At 40.7% G+C, this 17019-nt stretch overlaps 1 protein-coding gene across 1 annotated transcript in view; it reads right to left on the minus strand.

Annotated features, from left to right (window-relative positions):
• Positions 1 to 6497: 6497 nt before the first annotated feature.
• The window catches only part of fto (FTO alpha-ketoglutarate dependent dioxygenase), a 142064-nt gene continuing 131542 nt past the window's right edge, over positions 6498 to 17019 (minus strand). The window contains 2 exon segments of the mRNA XM_044139077.1: positions 6498 to 8000; positions 9323 to 9463. Coding sequence (XP_043995012.1) covers positions 7994 to 8000; positions 9323 to 9463 — 148 coding nt within the window. The 3' untranslated portion in view covers positions 6498 to 7993.

A 17019-nucleotide genomic window follows, 5' to 3' on the forward strand; every position in this document is an offset into this window, starting at 1 on the left:
AACAAAAAAAAGACAGATGGATAGATAGATGGGGCATGTAGAGATCATTTCTCATCTCCAACACATAGCATTAGCGTGCTGGAGAGCAGCAGTCAGAGGTCGTCTCCAGCATCTATTAATAAATCTTTATCATCTTGCAGCGCTTCCTCCCTGTGCTCAACACTCACAGCCAAACTCAGAGCAACCCTCCCCTCCGCTGTAACCCCCTTCAGCCCCCGTGCAGAGGGACCGGCTGAGCTGCAGTGAGCCGATGCCTTAAACCACCCACTGCCGAAGCAATTAAGAGTTTAACCTGGATGCAGCCCGGGGAGTCCACAGAGAGGCTCCAGTCAAATACAGCAAGGCTCTGCAAAGAAAGAGAGGTGGGCAAGAGAGATGGGTAGGAAAGTCAGCCGAGAGATGAGCAAGAAAAAGAAGTGCAGAGACGAGAATGGACAGAAAGTGACAGCAAGCAAGGAGGAAGAAGGGAGGAAGCACACATCTAGACTGGAAAATAGAGGCTAGTGAAGGGAGGGAGGGAGAATCTCATCTCAGTGTACACAAACCTCTCCTCCTCCAGAAGAAGGTCACCGACTCTCTCCGAGGACTCCCTTAAATAAAGTCCCCTATCCTGCACTTTTCTGGGCAAACAACCTCCTCTGCTCTTTATTAACTAAATATGAGGGGGACTTTGACCGGGGGACAAAAATTCAATATTTTCCCCCACCAAATATTTAAACCAAGCAAATAAACAGACAAATAAATAGATCTCCTCTGCCAGGGGAGTGGAGGGCCAGCCGGTCCCCAGGATGTAATTTGACGGCCCACTTACTTGGAGGGCCAGAGCCTGACTCTACTCAGACACTCATTCGAAGAGCTGTCAATCAAGGGGCAGTAGCGTTAGGGATATGATTGTGTGAGCTACTGAGATGGTGTGTGTTTGCGGGGGTGAGTGTGTGTGTGTTAAAGTGGTGGCTGCCAATTCATCCTCAAGGTTGGAGCAGATAAGGTGAGCATCACTCCTGACGAACAAGCCACACCTTTCTGCCACCCATACTCTCATTTTCAAAGCAATCCCTCCTCCTTTCTTATGTCTGTCCGTTGCCTCTTGGATTCCGCATATAAAATAATCCTTAAGAATGACCTAATATTCACAATTTTGTTCTGACAGTCTCCTGGAGATTTATTAAACATGATGGCAGCGTCGGAAGAGAATGATGAGGTCGATTGCCTTTGCAGTCCGGTGCAACTGAGAAAGACTTCAAATGCCGATAGAAGATGAGGAACAGTAGTTATTACACAATTTTTTCTCTCTCTCATTTCTGGTTATATTCTCTGTTTCTTGTTGAACAACATCTCCCTTTCATCTTCAGCTTTGTCTTCATCTTTTGAAATGAGGCAGATCAACAGATCCATCTGCGTCTTTGTACTCGTCCTTTTGTTGTTTTCTGTGGAGGATCTCAGAGAGATTTTGAAAAGGAAAAAAAGAAAAAAACTCCCGGTGAGTAAAATACATCACTGTGATGATTCTCGTACAATAAATGACTCTAATTGCCATCAACGTTGAAAGGAGACAATTTGATACTTTTGTCCCCAGCTGCCTTCAGGTGGAATGCTTCACCTGTAAAGTATTAGCTGTCACTTTGTTCTCCTGCTCTTTATCCTGTGCTGCTTTGGAAAAAAAAAAGTCCTGTTAAGAGAAAAATGACAGCATCTTCCCAAATCTTGTGTAAATGCTCAAAGCTTTATAAATAGTGCCAATTCATTGCAGTGTACAGTCACACACAATACATTGCCTTGCAGAGGAATAAATACCGCTTAAACTTTTGCACAATACTTTTGCAAGTACTGTATGTAAGTAAATATACTTGTTTTGATCATTGAATTTATTTTTTTTCCCTAATTCCACTAGTGATGTTGTTATAGCTCCTTTACCTCTGGCTGCCTTTGTTCTATCTTCTTAAAATGAATAAAGAGCTCTCTCTCTCTTTCGTCCTAAGTGTGGATTGCATCTGTGTGTATGTGTGTGTTCATGGTTTGCTGCATGGGGAGAGGACTGGCGATATCAGAAAGTCCTTTCATCCATTTTAGATGAGATGCAGATGACTCAATTATGCTTGGCCCTGACATCAAGACCACTCGGCGGAGGAGCTGCTAACGTTGGAAAACGATCCATTTAATCCCACTGATATGAGTGGTGGGGCAATAAGGGGTCTCGCAATGTTAAGAGAGAGAGACAGGTGTGAGTGGGGATGCTTCATCGGCAGTTTGGAGAAACAGGGCTCAGTGGACTGGAATGGTGTAAAAGTGAGAATTCACAATTAGAAACTTTCTTTTTGTTGCTTTTGTGCTTTATAGTTGGCTGAAGTACAACTAATTTCATTCTGAAGTAAAGAACAAAAGCTGAACATTAGCTGACATGTAACATTGACTTTGGTTTGGATCCCTAAGGCATCCCAGGTGATTTTTGCTATCAGATCAAATAACACATCGGAGCAGACCGTTCAGCATACAAAGAATCCCAACTTTCATGCTCCTGGGATCTGTTTCTACACTAGCCACAGTGTTGCAACTGCTACAAAGATCATCTTTTCAGACAAACACCAGTGGTAGAAAATTCAACCAGCAGAGATCAATGAGTGTGGAATGAATATGGGGATTGAATGGGAGAAATGGGTCAGCCGTTCCAGACTGGTAATGAAAGAGGGTGAGATAAAGAGAGTGAGGTCCTGCAGGACAGATGATATTGCGGCGGCTGGTTACCAGAGCCAGGGCCACAGCAAAGACCCACAAACATGCTCTACATTTGATCCGATTACTGTTTGATCTGAAAGGGCTTTCTCCCTGAAGACCTTCTCTCCACTTTGCAATAAGTGCACACACTCATCACGCCATAGCTTGTGTTCATCAGAGCTGCTTAACTGCAAGGCTTCTGACTACATAAACATCACCAACATGACTTCACCGTCAATTCCCTCTCACTCTAATACTAAATGAACGGGGGGCAAGGAAGCATGTCAGTGGTGATCAGTTTTCTACCAGTCTATAGGCTGGGCTTCAAACATCTTGCAACTTCAATACTGTAAAAGCAAAAATAGGTATGTTTCAACAGTGAGTATTTGAATGCTTATATAATGGTTTTTAGAGCTACTGTAGCATTTCTGCTAAATAAATTCTTGAAACATAAAAATGATAATACTTATACTACTAATAAAGATAGTAATGATCAAAAGGGAATTTCTCTGCCTAACTAAAAGCATTGCACTGACAAGAACTTTCAGTTACGGACCCTCATCCAGCATGGTGCAAAACGTTGTGTAATTTATTTTGTTTAAATGCATCTTGCCATCATAAAATACAGATAATTTATCATATCAATTAAATAGAATAAGGTTAATGTTCTGGAACGGTCAGTGTTGCATTTGGATCCGAAGCAAACAATCACTTCAGGAAAATCTACTTTCAGACGACCATTCACGACTTAACAAATCCTGTACTGTTAATGTTTGCCAGATCACACCATCCATTTTAGATGAGATGCAGATGATTCAATTATGCATGGTCCTAGCAAAGCAAATAGTTTTATGTTTTACTGTGTTTGCATGGCATCAAAGCAAAGCATGGTCAACTTGAGTCTTTTTACATCTGGTTATGAGGAGGATTGGGAAAGTCCTTAAATTGTATATAGTACCACGTGTATTCTTACTGAATACTTCTTATTTCAAACTTCTTTTGACAATGATAATTCTTTAAAAAAAGTGCCAAGGACTCTGTTCAGAGACAAGTCAAAAATAATAATCCAAATTTCTTTAAGAAATGGGTTCCAGTGTGATAAAATTCAGTGATCACTTAAGTAATCCAACTTTATTTGTAGAGCACCAGGTCTTCTGGTTCTGGTCTGCTCTGCATCCCCAGAACCAGAAGCAAACGAGGAGAAGCAGCATTTAGCATCTATGCACCACAAATCTGGAACAAACTTCAGAAAACTATAAAACAGCTGAAACACTGACTTCCTTTAAATCTCAACTAAAAACCCACCTGTTTAGGATTGTATTTGAAACGGAATCAATTACAAATTTATTGACAGAATCTGACCTAATGTTGTGTTTTTACTGTTGATTCTATGCTGCATTGTGTTTTTGTGTTTGATATGATGTAAAGCACTTTGAAATGCCTTGCTGCTGAAATGTGCTATACAAAGAAAATTTGATTGATTGATTGACTTTTTGTACATAAGGTGCTTTACAGAATTCAGTAACACAAAGACAGACATTCAGCCACTTAACACAGACACAACAGAATGATCAAATCAAGTAAATAAAAAAAAGTATCTTACAGGTTTATGTTTCCTCAAAGCAGAAAAAAAATAACTGAACACATGGAAATCTTCGGGAAAAAAGGGCACATAATTATGGTTTCTAAAAGTATTTTAATCTTCTGTTTTTAGTAGTTTAAATTTTATGGCAGTTAATAAATAGAAATCTAGCAAAGAAACAAAATAGACTTTTATACATCTTGCATAAACAACCCAAACCTTTTGTGAGCCAATCTAAATTACAGATTAATAGGAAAAGATTGCACCAGTCCCAGAAAGTGATTCAGATCTTTAACCTTTAGCTGGATTTACAGCAGTTACTTTGTGTGCTGCGCAGTCTTTATGCTGATGTGAAACTTCTTCGCTCTGCCTCTTTTATGACCTTCAGTGTAATTAACAGTTGCAAAACATTAGGGCTTGTGTTGCTTCACATGTACTCAATCAAGTCAATGTTTTGTTGGTGCTGAGTGGTGTGTGTCTGCGTTGGTGACAAATGAGAGCAGCCCGTCCCACTGCTGACAGCCGCCCCAGAGCTGCGATGCTATCTTCAGCTCTTCTCCCTGCTTCTACAATTACTGCTTCTTCTGTGGCCCCGGGGCCTCTGACACCAGCCAGGACTCCTTGGACACACAATGATCGCGCACACAAATACATTACACATGTGGATCAGTTTACAAAAACTCAAGCATGCACATTTTTAACAAGTGTCTTCATTTTGGAATATACAAAATACATTTTAGAGTGTGTAGTTCATGCACTGATTGCTGCACAGAGCCAGAACCAAAAATGTGGCCGGGGCTGTTTGATACATTATAGATCTGGAATAGTTCCTCATTTAACCTCGACTGATTTTTATTCACCAAAATTTCATAATAAATCCAAGTTTGCAGGTGGTGTCTAAATATTTATCACAGGTAAGTTAAAATACATTTCTTGATTTTATTTATCTAAACTGCATTCAGCCTTACCGCCACAGCCACACACTGGAACATTTGACTGGGATTTGACCCTAAACCGATACCTTTTCCTCACCACACACCTGGTTATTTTATCTCTCTCTGCCCCTATTGTCGGCCTAATTGAGTATGGCTCGGCTGGCTGGATGGCGGCTGACCCCGGTCAGAACAATGCATACCTGTGGCTCTCACCAGCGCCATGTAATTGTCTCTTCAAGTGGGGCCCCTTTTTTTAGTTGCCCCCTAAGGGGGGAGAATGCTCCACACTCATCCATCACTCAGTCACTCAGCCACTACAGGAAGTAGTTAACACAAGCAACCTCTGGGACAGCAGCTGGTAAAGGGCGGGGCGGTGAGGTCTTAAAGGTGCAATTGAGAATATTAGCCGTCATTTCTTTTACTGGGAGAGACAATGTTCAATCCATCTGTCCGTGAGTCCGTTGGAGGAAAATTTTTGCTGACACAGCAGCTTTTCTCGGAGATAAAAGAATCAGCAGATTATCTGATAAAAATAAAGTTCTAAGTTGTGGAAAAAAAGGACAAAAGTTCTAGTACTCTAGTACTTGTAAGTTGTAGCCCACTAAATCAGCAGAGCATATTCTCCAGTCAAGGATGAACACTCACTTGTAAAAGTCTTCACATCCCTTTAACTTTTACAGATTTCTTCCTGTTACAATAGACAAACACAAAGTACAGTGACCGTAACCTTTACTTAACCAGGTATGTGTCATTGAATTTATTTTTCAAGCGAGAGCTGCACAAGAATGTTAGCAGCACACTGACAAATCAAAACCATATAAACTCCATAAAAATACAATAGTGTATTCACATTTACTTGAGCACATTTTTAAGACATGTTCTTCCAGGATTAGTCTCCTCATTCTTTTGACTTATTTTAATTAAGTACATCTCTGCAATTTCTACATTCCCTAATCAACTCTAGTTCCTTACTACAAAGAAAAACCAAAAATGCACCAGATACAGAGGCGTACTTCCAATTTATCCTAACTTAAGACTTTTTTTTTGCACACAAGCTACATTGTTCTAATGTTATCCTTTATCGGCTAAGCCTACATAAATTTGTTAACTCCTACAAGTATTGGTTTCAAAAGATTTAAGTTAGGAAATATGATTGGAAACACAATTTGTTATGTCTGCACTTAATTTGTAATGAGCAGTTTGTACCTGTGTGCTGTATCGGGGAGGAATACAACTTTCAAAAAATGAGAAGGACTCAGGCGATTGGATAAAACACATTTCTTTTTTATTTACTGCCATTCCTACTGCTTCAGACATACAAGCTGAGGCGCTGGGAGCACAGAGTGATTCAAACAAGTCAACACCGCTGCTGATCTACAAAACAATCTCCCCGACAATAACAAACAACAAAAAGCGCTGAAAGAGAAGGAGTAAGAAGAACAGCGTTTGGCAACCAGTAACATCTTGGAAAAAACCTTAGAAGTAAAAAAAGGAGTGCATTTTGCATTTTTAATAGCAAACAGCATCATGAATTAGATAGAGAGAGAAATAAAACTAGCTGAGTCGCTAAATCACTTTGAGGTCGGCCCTCTTCCTCAACCCGTTTTGCAGCTTTTCTGAAAGTGGATTTTGTCAGAAGCTCCGGATCTTTCCCTCGCTCTCTCGGATGGCCCGCAGCATTACAGGGGAACGTGGTGCTCTACACGCTTTAAGAGTAATTAAAAGCGACTGAACAGCTGTAATTATGAGAAACGGCGGTTGTGTTCCGGGTCATTCTATCAGAGCTGCCTTTCATCATAGCAGAGGAAGAAGGAGCTCTTCGGCAGGTCCCCGTTTCTTCGTCTTTAAGAACAAACAACTAGCAGGCGTCCTGCAGGGCTCACACACACTATCACATTCACGCCTTTTTGTAGGCATGTGGGGAAGAGAATGTGCACAAAAAAACCCCACACACACAAGTCAACAACCGATCACATGGATAGTCGCATTGGTAAATGTACACACGCACGCATGCACACGCCCACACACGCAAAGTACATTCGCAAAGCAAAATGGCACAACCACGCCACTGCACCACAAACACGACACGTTCTTCATGTTTTCCACCGGATGACATTCAGAACTTTCTTATCATAGTCTCTCTTTGGTCTCTTCAGGCTCATTCCACTTCGAAACACAATTAAACGGGGTTACACTATACACAAGTGAAGATTGCGATACCATGTGACCAAAGTGAGTTTTCTTACCAATCTATACTGTATCATAACACTGTGAGACAAGCAGAAAGCATATATGGATGTACTGTACTGTGACTACCAAGGAGTCAATCCATTGATAAAAGCATGTTTGGATTACATGAGATTAAGCAACAGAGTACACAGAAATAATAAATAGTTACACAATGTATGCTAACACTGAAATGTAGCTTCCACATATGTTTTGTTAGACCGTTGTGATACTAGTAGCTCAATGCTAAGCTTTGCGTTGTTAGCATGTTACTGAAGCACTACTCTGGACATAAGGTGGTGGTCTGGTTTTTGCTCCCAGACAAATCCAAGTTGGAGTGACCGGAATGCCAATATCGGCAGGGATAGCAGTGGGTGAAAGAGAAGGGAAGGACGTAGATGCCCCAATCACAAGGAATCCAACCATGATGGATGGTTGGATTCCACCATCAGTGGTCAGTCTCCTCAAACTGAAGTGGGGACCATTCAGAGAAGCTGGTGGGTTGATTTCTTTCATCCTTAGTTCCTTTATCTGTCCTTCACATCCTAATAAAACAGAAACAAAACAATAAATATGAAAACATTAAAAATATTCTCATTTTTTCTGGTATTTATTCATGTCAAAGGCTAAGGCTGAACATGGAATCATTGAATTTATTAAGTTCCCAATTATAGTTTAAAACAACAGTGGATGCACATTTTCTTACAAAACCATAGAATGAGCTCAATTTTGTTTGATCAAAGAAGAGTTTGCAAATATTGAGTCACTAGGATGTGCAAAGTTGATAGGGAGCCATACAAAGAAAAACTGTAAATGGAGAGAAAGATAGTTCTAAAAATGTTTGTCTTATTGTTGGGGTCGGGTACAAATACAAATTTTATTTGAAAAAAATGTTTTCACAGCCATGCATTATTTTCCTCTATAACGGAGTGCATTTTTTTGTTTTGGTTGTAATGTAATTTGAAAACAAAGAGAAATAGATAAACATCAAATAGACAACAGGACAGTAGAGGACTTTTGAACTGGCTCCATTTGCACAAAATGAACTCAACTTTTGAATCTTATCAAACATATTTTTGTTCACATTTTGAAGCTGGTGTGTAAACTTTTACGGCTGTAGGAATCTCTGCAAAGAGTGAAATAGTGCTGCTAAGACTAGTACTTGATTTTAGTTTTTTATTTAAATTGTTCTTTTGGGTCTTCATAATGACCATAAATGGCCATTTGTGTTGCTTATGCCTTGAGCAAGCCTTTCAGCTGTTCCCACATAGTGTGCTCCACATGTATATTTAGGTCTCGATTTCATGACTGACGGTTCACAAACTGCTCTAAAAATAATCGCATCAGTTATTGCGTGTCTGTGTGCATGTATTTATGTAAAACACTGAATAATAATACTGGTCTATTAACTTATAGAAAAGTGTTAAATAAACAGGCCAAGCACTTGAGTGAATGGATGCTGAATTGGTGTATTATCCACCCTCAAAATTTCAATGAGATACTCACCAACACATACACTTCTTTTCTTTTCTAGTTGTGGTCAGTTGGCAGACAGAGTAAGCACAAAGATCTGTTAGTGTTGGAGAAGGTGAAGACTGGAGGCTGCAGGTGTGTGAGAAGAACTGATCCAACCTGACTCCAGTTACAGTCAAACAAATGTTTAAGATTTTTTTCTACATGGATACCTTGCCACTAAAAAGGTTTCCAAGATTAGATTGTCTTCCCAACTGAATAAATGCACTCAAATGTTGGATTTCTTATTTTTTGTGTGAAACTATGCTACTGCAATAAAAGATGACGCAAGCAATTTTGCCCATCATTAAAAATATACTTATTCGGTTAGTGTGTACATTTATTTTGGGCCCACCTCCACAGCAGTGACTCCACTCTGCTGATGATATCAGCCAGATCAAAGGGCAGAGGCATGCCGGGGTCATCCACACCCCAGAAGGGTCGGTCCACTGGGGCCTCCTCGGGGGGTAACGTCTGCGCCAGACTCGAGTGGCACCTGAGGCGAGAGGACACAGGAAACACACAAAGCCATTAACTCCTCCCTGCCATCAGAACTAATTGGAAGAAACACACATCAGAGCAACAGACTTGGAAGACTTTCTGTTTCTGTGTTCAATAACAGTAATGGAGAGTGTTCTATCTCACTTGCAGCTTAGGAGTTTGTCTTTGTCTCTCTTGTATAAAAGAGACTGTAAGCATTTTAATTTCCTGCACTTGTCTTGAACTGTTTTTGGCAATACTGACATACTTTCAAGCCAGAAAAGCTCCCAGAACCAAACATAGCTGAGACAAATAGGAAAAGTGATGTCAGAACATATTTTCTCAAGCGATGAATGCCTGTGACAGCATAAAAGTGATAAGACATGATATCATGCATTATGATTAATGCCCTGTTCATTTCACACTCACAAAGAGCCCCACACAGCAGGATGCTTTCATAAGAACATCACTCTTTGTTGCTGCAGTGAGAAACCCAGCCTCTTCGTGTAACAGCATGATTGTTGTGTGATTAATAATTGGAGGTCATCTGTAATTTCCACAGTATGTTGAACCCCCACAGACCTCGGCCACATCTTTTGTCAGACCTGTGTAAATATTTACTGATGTGACTCTGTTGTGCTCTCTGCTGTCACTGTAAATCTGCCCTCCCTCTTCCTCCTGACAGACGAGAGTGACCCCTGACCTGGAGGTGCAACAGGGAGAAGCTGGATATGGCATTTTGTATGTTCCCTGTGTAGTGTGTGCTTCCTGAGCCACAAGGCCAGCTATATTCCCCACTCAGTCATTATGCCACCGTCTGTCATATCTCTTTACCCAATCCACAGACGCCCAACCACCACCACCACCTTGTGGCCACTGACTGAGCGGAGGGCATGAAGGAGACCAAGAGAAAGATATGGGGGTCAGTTATGGATGGGATGAGGGGATGTTAAAGTTGTTAGGGGACAGCAGGGGGCTGCCACAATTTGTTGTAATATATTTTCTCCAGAGCCACTTAATGTTCAACTGGCTCTTAGCCTAAGTGCTGCATTTTTGGTGCGGTTAGCCATTTAAACGGCTGCTGCATTACGGTGGTGAGGAGCAGCATTAACATCCACTGTCCAATATATCTTTTGGCGTTCTGGATCAGGGCCTGATAATAGCATCTGTTAACATGCACTAAGTACCATTATGTAGCACATCACTTCATAAATAATACGATTAAGCGACCTTGGGGCTTTGCGACGAGCCGTGTGTTTAAATGTTCTCATCATTTATTTAGGGTGCGAATTAAAGGAAGCACCACTTCAGAGAGGGAAGATGAAGACATGGATGGCATACTGATCTCTGCAATGTGTGAGTGCAAACTGACCTAGACAGCAAACACACATACACACCGTGCAATTCTGCTGACATCGGCTTATGGACACCACAGGCCAGAGGAAGCCATGCTTTTGATTTGGTCTGATTAAGTATTCATGCAGCAGAGCTATGAAAGAACAGCCTTTTTCGGCTGCCCTGAGTCATAATGAAAGGCTACATAGCGTGAAACCCCGACTGGCCACCTTCAACAGAGCTGCTGCATTTATTTGACAAGGGATCTTGCAACATTTGTACGCAAACAGAAGGCTCCTGGTTTACCGGAGATATAAAAGATATAGCTGCTGGAGGACTATCAAAGATAATATAGTGAAGGTAATTCAGCACACACTTTTACACAATCTACCACTGTTTCCCTGAGTACCGTCCTCTGACTGCTAAAATGGAACCAAACAAAAAGTCAATACCGGGCGAGGTGCCTTAAGCTCTCCAGGGCTCTCACAAGATATTCTGTGTAAGCCACAGTGGAGTACAAACAAGGCCCTCCGAAAGACTTTCCCCTGGCAGAGCAGTCCACCTTAAAGTTAAGGTCAAAGACAAAGAGGCGTGCATGTGTGTGTTCAGTGGTGTTGGGAAAGGGAGGGCTTTAAAGGAGGTAGAGAATGTGTTTGTGAGTCCAGGCTGTTCCAATGGATTAACCCCAGACAGATATGGGCCTAACTATCCCATCTGGCGCTCGGTCAAGAGAGATTGGCAATACAATCACTCATTTCAATTTGCCCTGAAACCTTATAGCCTGGCAGGCCCCTGCTCAAATGGTATGCTAATGCGAAAGGTATCTAGGACTCCATCGCCTCTATTCCACAGAGGCCTGTACCTCCGTGCAGCACAGTGCACTTGAACTGCGGCTGGGGCAGTAGCTCCACGGCCCTTGCTGTAATAAGGGCCCGAGCCCCTTTGCGCTCAAACTAACCACTTTAGCTAAAGTGAGTGTTAATTATGGACAGGCAAAGCAGTCAATAAAAGGTTAATGTAAAAGTCAAAGGATAAATTCCTTTAAGCATTGCATCATTCCACCATCTCTACGACCAACACACTGCTCACGGTCTCCTAATCAATACGTTTTACTGTAATGCGCTCCCTATCGATTTCCTCCCCCTGCACTCCATGGTTCGAGCTCCATCACTTGGTTGAATAAAGGAAGGAGAGGAAAAAAGGGGGGAGAGAAAACTGAGTAAATAAAATGATTAACCTCAGTTTCACTTTGTTGTTTTGCTCTCTGAGTCCATCTGAAAGGCTTGTCAGAAGAGTGAAGGGTGGTCCAATATCATCCCTGCCATCAGATCACAACCATCCTGACCAGCCCAATCACCAGCATCATCAGTACTTTCAATCTCTGGTTGGTGTGTAATTGTGTAGGAGTACACTCAAGCAGGGTCATACATTAAAAGGTTCTACGCTCTTAACAGGGTAGAAATTCGCCTAATAGACAACATCAGTGCTTCCGACTCAAGCAATTACACTGATAAATGCACAATTGTGTCAGGCAAAGTGAAAAATAACCAAGAGAATGTAGATAGGAGACAACGCTTATTGCATTATTGCTACAGAAGGTTTTTTGTAATCACAAGGGACTACAGTGCGTGGGCTTCCTGACTCAGAACATCATCACACAAAATGCCAAAATGATGTGTTGCTCTTTACAAAAGTCAAAGAAAGAAAAAGGAAAGTGGAGGCAAAAAAGTTAAAGCAACGCTTGTTGTCCCAGGAAGAGGATGAGGGAATGCACCTGGCTGCAATGTGGGGTATACTAAACAACCAGGCAATACATGGTCCTGCTTTATGTGATAAATTACACATAAAGCATTTAAAAATAATTTAGAAATATTTTTCAGTATCTGTGTTTTGGACTCCATTAATTCCTCTGTCTAATTGCTACTTAAGTTTTGACATAGTTTCATTAACAAATTTAGCATAGCACTCCCTTATTTGTCTCGGTGCTGGTAACTAAACATTGCTATTGTCTGCAAGAAAGAAAGCTGACTGACTGGAAAGTTACAGGGTGGAAACTACAGGAGTGTGGTTGATGAGGTCATTTTTTTTGTTTGAAAGTACAGCTGGTATGCATTTGAATTTAATTAAACATCTACTAAACTCAGTAGCCATTCACTCTACATGTTGATTAAATTTTCCACAATGTTTATCTGTAAACCCCCCCCCAAAAAAAACAATGAAAAAAAAAAGCGTGGGCTTACACCAACTTTTGACAATTTCTCAACTTATATTTAAGTAAAATCAAATTCTTCCTTTTAATCATACTTCACTGAAAAAAAATAATATAAGTGTCAAGAATTTTATGATTCTTGACACATTTGCCCGTGTTGTCTAACTCTATTCCTGACTATAAATTAATGTTATGGAACCCTGAATCTTATCCACTGAAGACTGTAGAGAGGCAGCAGCCCCTACATGACTCTGCAATGATTCAGTGCGTATGGAAAATGATGGTAAAATGTGTTGAAAACTTTAACTGTAAATAATAAAAAATGCATATATTAACTTTTGTAACAGCAACAAATAAGTATTACTTTTTGTGGTTTGAATAAAAACTATCACACAGCTTGTTTAAGAGTTTTGTGTGGTTATCAAGAAACATTTTCAGGGTTTTGTTACTGTGAGAATCTCACTCCTACCCTTGCCTAACTTCAATGAAAGTATGTTTTATGAAGATCAGAACAGATTAAAAAAAGAAATATTAGACTTTAAATATGTAACTATAGCTACATGAGTGGTGTATTTTGTACACAGTACATTAAAGGACACCAACAGAGAGCAATATCAACACTGAACAAAGAACCATTTCAAAAGTATGTGTCCTTCCCTGTCTATGAACTTAACCACCCCAAAAGATAAAACTTGTACAAAAGTATACTGAACATCAATCAATCAGCCTTGCCACTTTTTCATCTGTATTACATGCCTGTGCTGATCAAGGGAAGTGAAATACCTTAGATCACCTGCTTCCTCATGCTCTGCCTGTTTCATCTGACTCGCAAGAAATTTTGCGCAGGTGTGAACTTTTATGGTTTTGGCAGCCTGAGTGCCTGAGAGCTGAGAATGCAATCAAACAAGTCATGAAAAAACAGGCATGTGTCTCATAAATCAGCGTGTCCCTGAAGCTAGGCATGCAATCATGCTCCAAGGGAAAATGAGAATGAAAGAAGTATATTATCTATGTACTTTTAGTATGCATGCAACGTTGTGTACAAAATTAGTGATTTAGCACATCTGCCTTTTATTTTAGGCAGTTAAAGTTTTAATGGGTGAAAGACAGACAGGTTGATTGGTTCTAATCCAGGTACTAATCTTAGTATTGTGCAAGATAAAAGACAGAGATCCAGAGAGCAGAACCCATGTACTTTTAAGGTTTGAATCTCAGCCTATGCCAGCCAGAACTCAAAAAGTCATGTTGAACCCCATTTTTTGTCATTATTGAAGGCATTAGATTGACACACAAACCTTTACATTTAAATTTTATCATATATTACCATATATATATAGCTTCAAATGTGAAGTAGTGGAGAATATGAACCAGCCAGCAGAAACTAAGGCGTGAGCAGGGTTAGCTTTTAACAGTTTCCTTAAGATCAAGCAAATGCTATTGTGTCTGCAGACGGCTGCTGACTGTACATTTTGTGTGTGAGGTGGGCAAGTATGGTGAGGGAACCAGAGAGGGAGGGGGCATGATCAAATGCGTGACATATGTTCCTTTCTTTTTGAGTCCCTCTAAGGAGCCTTGGCTAATAAAACCAACATCTGATGCACTCTTTTTTTCCCCTTTAATTAATGGTTGCGGTAACCGCAAAAAGGGGCATTAGTAAGAGGGCTTGTTTAAAACCCCCACCACTCCACCCACGTGCTACTTCTGACTGCGCTGCTGCTGGGAACAATGATTCTGTCGAAGTGTATGGGTACCTGTGGGTGGGGTAGCCTCTTCCTAAGACTCTGTGAGGTCTCCCCTTTGCCAGCTGCAGTCTATATTGCTCATTAAACCACATGAAACAAATAAGGTTCGTTATTGGCATCTGAAGCTAGCTTCAAACCCAGGACTGTGGGTAACAAGGGAGTCTACGGCAAAATCACAGAAGTTTTGTTATACCTTCACAGTCCTCGCCTGTTTTACACCGAGAGTGTTTGATGTGGCCTGGCTCTCTGCCCTGTCTGGAGCTGGATGAACCAGATGTAATAGAAAAAAACCACACACACACAAAACCCAGGTAGACGCTAAAGTCAGCCTTCATAATTGAAGGCAATAAAACACTTGCAGCCTGGAAGTGCAAAGGAGGGGAGCTCCTAAACTGTTGCTACTGCTCTCAAAAACCAGGTGGACGTCTATTAGGTGCTTAACAGCGTAACAAATTACCAAACACCCTGGCCTGCTCTTTCTCCTCCTGAGGGTACTGGATGGAATGTGGCCTAATGTCAACACAGGCGCAAAATTTATGAGAGGACAACTATTGTTCAAATGCAATCAGGTTCTAATAAAAAACGAAGGCAGAAAGAGGACAAATAGATAGGGTCCTCCTGGCAGTTTACTTTTTCAGCAAGGGGAGGAGAGACAGATCAACCCCTAAGGCTGAAAGAGAGACAGTTTGAGTGTTTGTGTTCAAGGTTGACCAGGTAAGAATGAGAATGATTGTGACTTTTGGCCTTCTAGCCACCTGAATCTGGCTGAAGAGTTATTCAAGTAGAACACATATCTTACAGAAGAAGGAAAACGAAAATAAAGACAATTTAAAAGAAAGTTTCATGTAGCATATTTGTACAGCGATGGGCGCCTGGCTCTACTCAGCATGCGAACGTGACAAAATACCACAATGAAACATTTGTATGTAAACAGACAAAACTAATTAAACTCTGTTCCGACCAGACACTGAGGTTTCTCCGGATGACGTTCATTTATAAAACCCCTAGGGAGAAAGTGGAGCAATAGGAAGACTTGATGGTAAGGGTAAAAAGGGTTACAATCCTGAGAGTGATTAAGCTTTTCCCAGCTTAGAATTACACAGGCTGCAAATCTTTCGTTAGCAAAGAGGCTTGATCAAGAACATGGTTAATGTGGCAAAGGGAGGACTAACTCTATTTCTTATGCTGATTTAATGCATTTGCAGTGAAAAGTTATTATGGGAGTGATATTGTAAAACAATATATCTTTTTATATTTTATCCTTCTCTTCCCCTTGTTGCTCAGATCCTCTAGGCCTTGTGGGCATCATCTGAACAGTGCAATAACGCTGGTGATGGATGTGGTGTGCTGCTATAGCAACCCAGTCCAGTTACTGGACAATACCTGACCGCAGTCACACGATAAGTTCGATCTAACAACGGCACAATTCCCACCTGTCTTCAAGCAACAATAGAGGGGTCGAGCTAACTTAACTAATTATAGTGTATTGTATCTTAAATAGACAAGATACAAGTCATCCTTGTAGCTGCAGGGGATGTGGTGTTAAGTTCTTAAGCCTTTATGTAAAGCAAACTGTGAGACAGAAGCTTTAAACTGTTGCAAAACAGATATCAGGTTTCAGAAATGTGTGTATTAAACTGCTTTACAAGAAAGACAGAGTGACATACAGCAAAGGTTCTGTTTTCCTTTAAACAAAGCATGGGAACAAACAGCACAGTCTCCAATAGCAGGAAACTACTTTGAATCAACATGACATTTTATTTAAACAGCATACAAGTAGTCACTTTATTGCTGACACTCCTTGAGATCCTATCATAGGCTTTGTCAATATATGACTTCCTTCTCGATGAGGTGGTTGCAAATTATGGAGCTCATTAATTGGATGGGTGTAGGCAGAAGGTCTAATATGACCATCCAAAAACCTCTTGGTAATAAAGCAAAACAAACATAGACATTTAAAAGTTATTGTTAAATAATCAGGTAAATATTGCCATCCTGTCATTTTAGGTGCAGCATTAGATTCAGTTAAAGCTCTTTTAATCTTTGTCTGTTCAACAAACAAAGGAGTGGTGCTGTTCGAGAAAATGTTCACATGTTTGCATCTGCAAGAAGTCAACAACAAAACTACCTTTACCTTCTCTGTTTAATCTGCAAGACAAAATCCTACTGATGCTTTACTTCCTCAGAAAAGCAACAATAGACAAAGTCCCAAGTTCACTCAAGCATAGCACAGAATGTGTGTGCAGTCATGCATGAACTGTGCGTTCGTGCCAGAGTAGGGCTTTC

Source organism: Gambusia affinis, linkage group LG02, assembly GCF_019740435.1.
Source record: "Gambusia affinis linkage group LG02, SWU_Gaff_1.0, whole genome shotgun sequence".
Lineage (NCBI taxonomy): Eukaryota > Metazoa > Chordata > Actinopteri > Cyprinodontiformes > Poeciliidae > Gambusia > Gambusia affinis.